The 10,350-nt window shown below is 48.7% G+C and overlaps 1 protein-coding gene across 1 annotated transcript in view; it reads left to right on the forward strand.

Annotated features, from left to right (window-relative positions):
- LOC144129752 (uncharacterized) overlaps nt 1–5,056 on the forward strand; it is a 53,641-nt gene extending 48,585 nt beyond the window's left edge. Inside the window, exon 13 of the mRNA XM_077663831.1 lies at nt 4,917–5,056. Coding sequence (XP_077519957.1) covers nt 4,917–5,056 — 140 coding nt within the window. The remainder of the gene's footprint in view (nt 1–4,916) is intronic.
- Nucleotides 5,057–10,350: the final 5,294 nt, after the last annotated feature.

The following is a 10,350-nucleotide window of genomic DNA, read 5'->3' on the forward strand; positions in this document are numbered from 1 at the left end:
ACTGGGTCCCAACACCCCGACGGACGATCTCATGGCCCATGTCAGAGTTCGAAGCCAAGGATTTTAAATCCTGCAAGCCCGCATGCTCGGCAAATCAACGACAGCCGTCATCACGTTCAGCTCGCCGACACCTCCCCGTTGGGTCTATTACTACTGGGAAGAAATGGCATGCTACCCCTAAAAACCCACCCGAAAAGTCTGCCAGGTATGCCAAAGCATCGGACTCCGGTCAGACGTGTGCCCAACACCAGACATCAAGATCTGCCGCAACTGTGGCCGAGGGATCCAGATGAACTTCATACCTACTCCCCACGCTGCGCAGCCTACGGAGAGGTTCACAACACGGGGTCCCAGGAGTACCAAAGGCGCCTTAAACCCGACACTCGGCGCCGCCAAAAGAATCCCTTCCTCTCCAATAAAACGGGGAACTTGTAAGAAAATCAGCAGAATCCACCAGAACAGACCAAATCATCTCAACATCTAAGCAGAGCTGACAATCCCCCCAACGAGTCAGGTGGATCAGCTCGGATCAAGAAACCCAATCGCGCTCCCGCGCGAGATCACGTTCCCACCAGAGATCTAGGGCGGACCTGCACCATGCAGAGGACCGATCGTCCATCACGTCAAAGTCTACCGGGAAGAACCACAAGAAATAAGTGAAAAAGACATTGCCCAACATTAATGATCAGGTGAGCTTGCCAGCTTTAAGCGTCTCTCACCCCTTAAACACCTGCTCTAAATGTTCCCAACTAGAAAGGGACAAGTCAATGACCTAAATCGGCGCCTTCAGTGCCTAGAAGCACAACGAAAACTACCCGCGATGTCAGCGCCACAGCAGACACCAGGGACTCAAACTAGTGAAGTAAGACCGTAGCTGAGCTCCAACGCAGCGTCCGCGTCCTGGAACACGGCCCACGCAAGAGAGTGGACGACATAAACAACCCATGAGCCAAGGTACACAAGCGCATCAACAACATAAACTGCGTCAGTGACGCAGAAAGCAGCCTCGATGGCAGCAACTACTAATACCTCTCGAGACATCCCAAATCAATTGAAAATATGGCAGTGGAACTGTCGCTCGTTCCATAAAAAACGACCCTCTTTACAACTCTTAACTCAGACCTCCCGTACTCCACCAGACGTCATCTCCCTTCAAGAAATAGGAACGCAATCCGTCACCCTAAGAGGCTACTACAGAATTTTCAATTCGGATTCACCACGTGTCGCTGCGTATGTACCAAAATTCATAGCCTCTGTGGCGCACTCCACCTCAGTTACCGGGATTAACTACATATTACTAGAAGCCCTTCCACAAAACCAGGGGAGACACAGCACCTTTATATTGAACCTATATAGCCCACCTCGTGCGCAACAAGAAGAGTTTGGAAACATACTCCAGGAATGTGCTCGAATGGCAGGCAAAAACCAGCTTGTAGTATTTGGCGGCCTGAACGCGCCCCATACGGCCAAGGGGTATACAAAGGACACTAGAAAAAACACATACCTGCTGGAAGCAGCAGACAAGGAAGGCCTCAGGGTGCCACGGACTTTACGACACCTACAAAAATCGGCAACAGCGTATGCAGAGACACCACTCTTGATCGATCTTTTACAAAGAACGCTACTAACGTCACATGGCCCAATCTCGGTGAGACCCTAGGGAGTGATCATTACATCCTGAGTTCAGCAATCTCCACTCCCAAGCTCAGACGTTTCATTTGGGATACGAAGTTCACTAATTGGGAAGCGTTTAGTGAATTCCCCCCTTATCGAAGGAAGGATCACGTGCATAACAGAGTGGACACGACACATAAAAGATACTCATATTTTTGCTATCAAACCGTAACACGCACGGCCGCTACTCCGGAAGTCGATCGACATCTACTACAGTTGTGGGAGACGAGAAAGAAACTCATATAAGACATTGGAAACAGCAGCAACTCAATAAACTCCGCCTACGTATTGCCTCCATCACGGAGGAAGCTCAGCAATATTTTACCCAACTTGCTCAACAAAATTCGGTACAGTTCAGTGCCGCCTTGAAAGGAACCCTCAGTACTGCTCAAACTTGCTTAATCCTCCGCAGTCTCTTTGAACCCGACAAAGCCAAATCGGCCACAAGTTGTACACTCTAAACAATAGCTCAACAATTCCATGGGACCGACAAGGAACTCAGGGACGCTTTGTGAGCGCGTTACATTGTCGACACTCCAGTACCACCTTGTCCAACGACCTACAGCGGCCTTCCAAACCCCACACTTGATGCCCCATTAACAATAGCCGAGGTGCAAGCCGCAACCCGTAGATCACAGCGCAGCAACGCTCCTGGAGCGGATAAAATCACAAACGCTATTATTCGTAACCTAAGTCATGCGCATATCAGAGCCACCACTGCCTAATTCAATGATGAACTCTGGGAGAACGAAATTTTACCTCAGAATTGGCGTCATTCCGAAATTATTACCATTCCCAAGCCCGGCTAGCGGCCATTACTTAGTTCCCTCCGGACCATCTCCCTAACATCATGTTTAGGAAAACTCTATGGACGGGTTATCCACACCCGCCTCCAAAATTATATTGAAGACAATGATCTCTTCCCCCCTACTATGGTTTGGTTCAGGCCAGGGCTTTCGGCCCAAGATGCCTTCCTGCTTCTGCGAGAAGTGCTTACCAGTATCCCCACAGGTCAAGAACATCTCACCTTGACCTTAGATTTAAAGGGCGCCTTCGACAACATATCCCACGAGGCGATCCTTCAAGCCATAAATGACCTTAACGGCGGAGAAAAGGTTTTTGCTTACGTGCGTGCGTTCCTCACGGGCCCCACGGCCACGATATGCATCGGACAGACCCGCTCCGACGTCCAATATATGTCACACAAAGACACCTCAGGGATCTATTATTTCTCCCCTGCTTTTCAGCATTGCTATGCTCAGGCTATGGCGTGCACTACAAGCACTTCCACATGCCGGCTTTACCATGTACGCAGATGATATAACTATATGGGCCACAAAGAGTTCCCTGGGCCAAAAACAAACCACTCTACAATCAGCAGCCCAGATCGTCGACGACTTTGCCCCACAAAGCGGCTCCCACTTTTGCACTGAAGAAATCGAAGGTATACGAGTACATGGCCCGAGATACGTCTCTCCAGGTCCCATCACCCTCACGATCGAGGGTTAAGCCATCAGGAAAGTTAACCTGATCCGCATTCTTGGTCTTTGGATAGAGAGCAACCTCCGTGTTACCCACACAATCCAGACTCTCAAAACCACCGCAAGCCAGATAGCTCGCATGATCAGCCGCATTACCAAGCACCGCCAAGGAATGCGAGAAGACACTATTCGGTTGATGCAAGCAGTTGTACTTAGCCGAATCACATACGGAGTACCCTTTCACACGCTAACAAAGGGAGAGGAGCAGCAAGTTGACACCATCATAGGGAAGTATATAATGCGGCCCTTAACCTTCCTAAAAACACCTCGACGGAGCGTTCGACCGTACTAGGAGGCTTCAACACCTTTGCGGAACTAATGGAAGCCATCCGTGCATCTCAAACACTAAGACTTCAGACCACCCAAGCCGGACGAGCTATCCTACGCAGCGTAGGCACAGTTGCGGACATCCGCGCACTAGGTGCTCAATCCTCTCTAGAAAAACAACATGGGAAATGCATCAGCGTGGCCCCGATACCGAAACATATGCTTAAAGACGTTGACACAGGCAGGCGACGAGCGCGAGTATCCTACCTACGCCAACACCTAGCCAATTCCCCGAACGTAGTTTATGTTGACGCCGCCGCATACCCGGATCATGACAAGTACGCAGTGGCGGCAGTGGCTCGCCGCTTCTCCACTCTGTTCACTGCTTCTGCAAGAGCCGAAACACCAGCGGCCGCGGAGACCACCGCCGTGTCCATTGCCATTAGGCATGACGAGTCCCAAGGGCAAAGCGCTCATGTGATCACAGACTGGCAACACGCGTGTCGAAACTTCCTGAGAGACCGCGCTCATGGGCACTACACCCCTCACCAAAGCACCACCAAATCACCTGAACCCTAGGCCACGAGGGAGTGGAGGGAAATGAGAAGGCACATGCTCTAGCTCGAGGCATCATCAACCGATCGGGGCCATAAACCGTGCTCGCTTTTACCCCTCTACCTTCTGGGTATAACGAACGCCTCGAGTTTCAGCGTCTTCAAAGGAGACACTTCCCTCCGCCTTGTAGTAAATTAGGCACCCCAGATGCCGTCTCTTGGCGGCAGATACAGACGAACACATTTACAAACCTCTATAGACTACATCTCATACACCCAACATTATACTGCGACACCTGTCCCTGGTGCCAGGCCCGCCCTACACTCTTCCACATTTCGTGGAGATGTGGGCCAAACCAAACACTACAGACGGAAAACACGTTTTTTGAGCGGTGGGAGGTGCTGCTGACCAGCGATAACCTGGAGGAACAACGGGCCCCCATACAACAGGTTCGCAGGGCAGCTCAAGCCAGTGGAGCCCTGGAATGAGGGCCCCACCCATAAGCTCGCACAACACCCCTTCGCTTTAATAAAGTTTTTCCCCCTCCTCCTCCTCTCAACACGAGCGGCGTGTTCTTCTTCGCTTTCTTTATGTAGTAAACGAAACATCTAACGCTCGTTACTTCAACGTCTTCCAGACAGTGCCGGCCTTTTTTTAATACTAATTTATCCAAGCGCCTATAACTGAGCACAGCAGATCTGTAGCATGAATTCTCCTTGTAGATGGCTACAGGCTGTCATATTTTCTCTTAATCGAGCAGTCCACAAGTAATATGTGAGAGTAATAACTAACACCACGTTAATAATGTTGAATAAAAAGAGCGTGTAGAACGTTAGGGATTTAAATAAAACTATCTTTTCTCTGGCTTTAAATATACAGGGCTGGTAGCATTCCACAAGCAGCTACACGGCGGCATTGAATTTCTCAGTACACTTCCGGCTACAGAGACTGGGAAGCCTTTGCGCCGGCAGCTCTCCGAAGCCTACGTGAAGAGGACTGCAGCGGCTGCAAACAGCTGAACACGTAATAAAAAAAGGTTGTAGACTGATTTCATTGGTGGTCCTGTTTCGCAATTTTCATTTCCTTACCGAGTTGAGTCATTTTTTAAATGCACAATTAGACTTTCCCTGCAATTTGAAGTGTGCCTTCACGAAGGGTGTGATTTGGGCGGCTAGATGCATTTCTGTTGGGACAAAGAGCAAATGGCTTGGCTTACTGCTTACTAGTTGTGTACTAATATGAAAAATGAAATGATAATTCCGGTTGCTTCATGTAGTATGCACCGCCTTCTGTAGACCCCAATAAATGCGTAGACACTTAAGACTCATTGCACGTGGTAATGTGAAAGCATTATTGTACCTGGATGCATTTTTTACCCGCGCAATGTTTCTACATGCATTAGAGTTGTTTGAATCATATGACGGAATCGTAGGTTCCTCCTTGAGATTTGTACATGGTGATTGCACTCGCTTCTGGGAGCGGGAGTCGAGTTATTTATAGGATGATGTGGGAGACGCCTTTCCCTTTGAGATGGCACACACACGCGTATGACACCACCCAGAACTCGGTACAATGAACGGTTGCATCACAATTTTGATGCGAAAGTCTGGGAAAGCATAGAATTGAAAGTGCATATGTCATCGGCTAGAATCCCGATCGCAAGATAGTCTCCAATTTCACTAGCACATGTAAGCTCTATGCAACTAGAAATCACTTGACTTTCATACGAATGTCGCGAAAACCAGCGCCACATGGAGGTCGGCCAGTGGCGAGTACATAAGATGAACGACATGTATAGGATTGTCTGAATTGCTGGTTCTCGGCCTTCTGTGTGCGTCACGCGGCCGCTTGATGACGTCCTACTATTTTTTTTTGCCATCGCTGGGATTTTCTGTACAATCTGAGTACACACTCACACACGCATACAATCGTCGCTGGTTTTTCTAGTAACGAGTCTCGTATTGCTTTCGCAATAAAATGCATGCATATGGAGACAGTATGAATAATCACATCTTCGTGCCAATTTTCTGATACAGCCAATAAAATCATGCATGTTACACATCTTCTGACCAATGTAAAAAAAAAAACCTTAGATACTTGCGATATAGCTTTGCATGATTATCTAAAAAGTAGGCGATGCTATTAAGATCACCTTAAAAAAGCTGAGAATCCAAGAGGAGGCATGCGTAGCAGGGGGCGGCACAAAGTCAGGTGGCCGGATTAGATTAAGAAGTTTGCAAGCATAGGATGGGCGCAGCTGGCAAAGGGCAGGGCTATATAGAGAGACACGGGAGAGGCCTTCGCCCTGCAGTGGGTGCAGTCAGGCTGATGATGGTGATGGGTTAAGCTTGAAGGTGAGAAAGAAGTGCATGATTAAAAATTGTATTTAAATAAAATGGGGAATGTACACACCTATTTATTACACCCTTAACAGCGTTAATCGCATATAAAGAAAAAAAACCGAGCATGGTGGCAACTGCCAATACCCCGTTTCAGAGGCGACGCTCCAATCTTCCATCCATATTTCGATCGGCTGCATTGACTAGCGAGCGTACATGTTGTGCCGAGGCTCCCTAGCTTTGGTGCTAGTATAGCACTCCTGCCGCGATGCCGATCCGGCTGTTCCAGGGTCTGTGGTGCGGACGCGTCCTCCCGTGGTTTTTAATTGCTACCTAGAGGGAAAGGTGGCTCCCATATCGATGCGTGTTTCTATAACAGAACTTAATCAAAGGTGACAGTTTTCTGAGTACGGGAAGTGCACACAAATGGAACCCTTTCCCCAGTGTCATCTTCTTCTTTGTTTTTAATTTGTTTTTGAGCAGCCAGAGCCATCTCTCAGAAATGCGTTCATATAATTGGTGTGGATGTTCGATCTGATTCGCTGCCGCAACGGGGTGTTGTGGGCGTAATGGAAGCTCCCCCAAAGCAATGCACATTAGGGCCGGTTTAAAATCTTCCTTATCTCGCTCCCGTCGGTAGTTTGGCTGCTTTATTTCCCTACGTAAAGCCGATTCTCATTGCTGTTTTAGCGCATATCGAAATTGCACACTGGGCTTGCTACAAATCGTATCGTCTTTCATGTTCTAAACTCTTTATTCGAGTCGCTATTTGCGTCTCGTAGTCACAACGCTGTGGCGAGCACTCCGCTCCCACATAGGCCGTGCTCCTGAAGGTGACTTTGAGGGGCTTTATATCAGACGGGTGTGTTCAAATAAGTAGTAAATGTCACTTGCTTAGGCGCCTGCATATTTGTTAACGGGAAACGACTGAAATGTCCCCTGCAATCCAATTACTGCTAACGCCTCCAGATCCAGCGACTTAACTGCAGGATTTACAAAATTCTCAGCACTGAAGACGCAACATATCTTGGATTTATTCAAACAAACACGTTCTTCAACTTACACATGTACAGCAAATTGTACCCACTAACATGCAGTGGCGTCTTCCCCTGGCACACCCACACAAGTCCCACACTCTTCTAGATCTCGCGAGAGTGCGGGTGCAGACCCTAAGAGTTAAGGACGATTAGCACGTCATTTGAGTCTTTTGCGATACGCACACCCACTTCAAGATGTAAATGTTCTCTGGGCAGAGTAAAAGATTGGTTATCAGGAAATGAAAGGTGCAGCAACTTCCTCACTTTCTGGTGTACACCTCAACTGTGTCTTGAGGGAAGGAAGGGAAGGAATGGAGGTGGAAGTGAAAAATGAAAGCAGTGCCTTAGTGGACGACTCCGGAATAATTTCGACCACCGGAGATCTTTAATGTTAACAGACATCACATAGCATACGGGGGCCTTTTGCCTTTCGCCTCTATCGAAACGGGACCGCCGCGTCCTGATTCCGGATAAGTAGCCGAGAACGATAACCTCTGAGCCACACCGGCGGGGCGTGGGCAGAATAGGCACCGCTGCAGGCCATGGTATATTGACAGGTGAATAAACAAGCACACGGACATGAAAAGATCGAACACGGGAAAAAACAGACACCGGGAAAATGTACACATTTAAATCTTCAATTCAAAAGAAACACGCAGAACACAGTGCAATCAGTCTTCAGTGCCCAAAATATTTTATTGTGCCAACTAGAGAGTATAACGCCCGCTTATGATCAGTAAGAAACACGCTTATAATATGTAGCGGCGAAAAGAACAGATATATCTTATTTTTGGGACATACATCCTTCGCTTCTGTCCACTCTTGTCAACGCCCTCGCATCGCTGACACTGAACTCATGCCTCTCCAGCTTCTACAGCGTCTGCAGCTCACCTACAACAGTGGCCACGTGGTGCGCATTTACCATACTCCGAAAAGGTGTGCCCGGTAAGCGCGGGAATACCGGGAAGACGATGGTTCTTAGTTGGATTTGCTAGTGCTGGGCCGAAAGCATGGATTCTGCGTCTGAATAATCAGCTGCGCTGCTGTGCGCCCCGATGTGTTCCTCTGCGCGCAGACGGTATTATTTTAATAGTGCACATTCTAGCTCTTCAATAAATTTAACACAATTGCTAGGCTGGTACAGCAACTTTCACAGCATTTCCTCGCATTTTGCCCCAAAAAACGAGCTAATTGTTATGAATGAGTCGACATTTCATGCTCAGCAGTTGCAAAGCCAAATACGATATCTCATCTTGCCGGCATTCCTGCACCTTTTCATGGTGGATGAAGTCCCGCACCGCATGCATGATGACGACGATGAAAAAATTTCATTAGAACTAATGTGGATGTCGGTTCCCGTATTCCGGGAGCGCACTGCACCACGGAGCCGCTCTTTCGCTTTTAAGCAGCTCTTGGGAAATTACGGATCTAACCTCGACTCCCTCTAGGTAATATTTAGAAAGTCTGTGGCTTCCTCCCCATTATTCTGAGAGCACGCGCATGCGTCGTGCCATGCGCTACGGTTGTCTGCTTCGTGGCGCTACACAGGCACGTCGCCTGCGTCGGCGCTCTACTCGTCTCCTCTTGCCTGCTTTATATTGCTCACCTACCGCGCCGTGCTGGATTTTTTATGCGCGTGCTCCCCATGCACACGTTTCGCGTCTGTTCTTTGTCTTTTTTTCTGCGTTTCATGGACGGTGTTGTAGACAGCGTTAGTACTGCACCAGGAAAACTATAAAGTATGTCGGATTTGGTGTCCGCCATTTGGATATTGGCTAATAGAGTGTTAAGGAGAGTTCTGGATTGATTTCGGGTATTTAGGTTCTTTTAATTTGTACTCGCATCACACAGCACCCAAATAGTGTGCGTATTTAGGAGATTTCTGCAACTCAACTTGGTAGACCCAACATCGGAGGCAGAACGATGCTTCACTGCAGAGCGAACAACGTTGCTTTTCCATCTTCTCGTTTCCCTACCCTCCATGTACAGTACTGTGCGTTTTAATCGTGAAGACTAAAAATTTCCCCGCCTCATCCGCTGGCTCATTTGCGGTAAACTGCCCACATAGCTTGCGCATTATGGTAACTTTTGTTTCGTAGCAAGCTTGACAACGGTACTTACTTAGTTGAGCCGTGCATGATGCGAAAACGCAATCGTGTACGTAGAAATAGGCGAACCAAAACCCGCAAACGACATATTTTTGCTGAAAGGCGGCAGTGGCGCCAACCGTTTTTGCAATGGAAAACGTCACGACAAGGCTGCGAGGCGACCGTTGCAAGAAGCGCGGGCTGTTAGCTTGTGTTGGTACGCAACGCTCACTAAGTATCGGCAAGCGGAGGAAGCAACAGGAAGCGCCCTGACCAAACGTTTTTATCTAAAAACGTTGCCCTAACTCTAGCATTGTCTCCGCCGGGAGGCGCGCGGGAGAGCGGGCAGTGCGTTCGTGCCGCATGGACGCACTCATCGAGGCCGTCATGTAATCCAGTTAATCCTTCATTAAATGCTTTTGTCTGAAGATTTAGTCGTGTCTATTGTGTGCACCAAGGCTGACATGGCGACGAGGATCCATTAATTCGAAGCCAAAGCGGAAAAGCAACCGGAAAATACCGTGACTCAACGGCTGATATGACAACGCCACGTGCTGTGCAACCATGAAGACGCAGCGAGTTCAGACGGACTGAGGACAAAGCTGAACGAGGTCAATGACGCGGGACGAATTCGTATCGGAAAGTTGCCGGCCTCCACGGTGTCAGCGAACGATGTCCCACTCCCGACGACAAAGCGTGACGCACGTTACGCGCGAACAACCGGCATGGCTAAACAAGGCGAAGCGAAGCACTCAGCAGTCAACGACGAGTACGAGAGTGATGAAGACCTACACCGGGGTCCGCAACTAAACATGCTTTTCGGCGAAACGTCCACGACCACATGAACTGA

Source organism: Amblyomma americanum, chromosome 4, assembly GCF_052857255.1.
Source record: "Amblyomma americanum isolate KBUSLIRL-KWMA chromosome 4, ASM5285725v1, whole genome shotgun sequence".
Taxonomy (NCBI): Eukaryota; Metazoa; Arthropoda; class Arachnida; order Ixodida; family Ixodidae; genus Amblyomma; species Amblyomma americanum.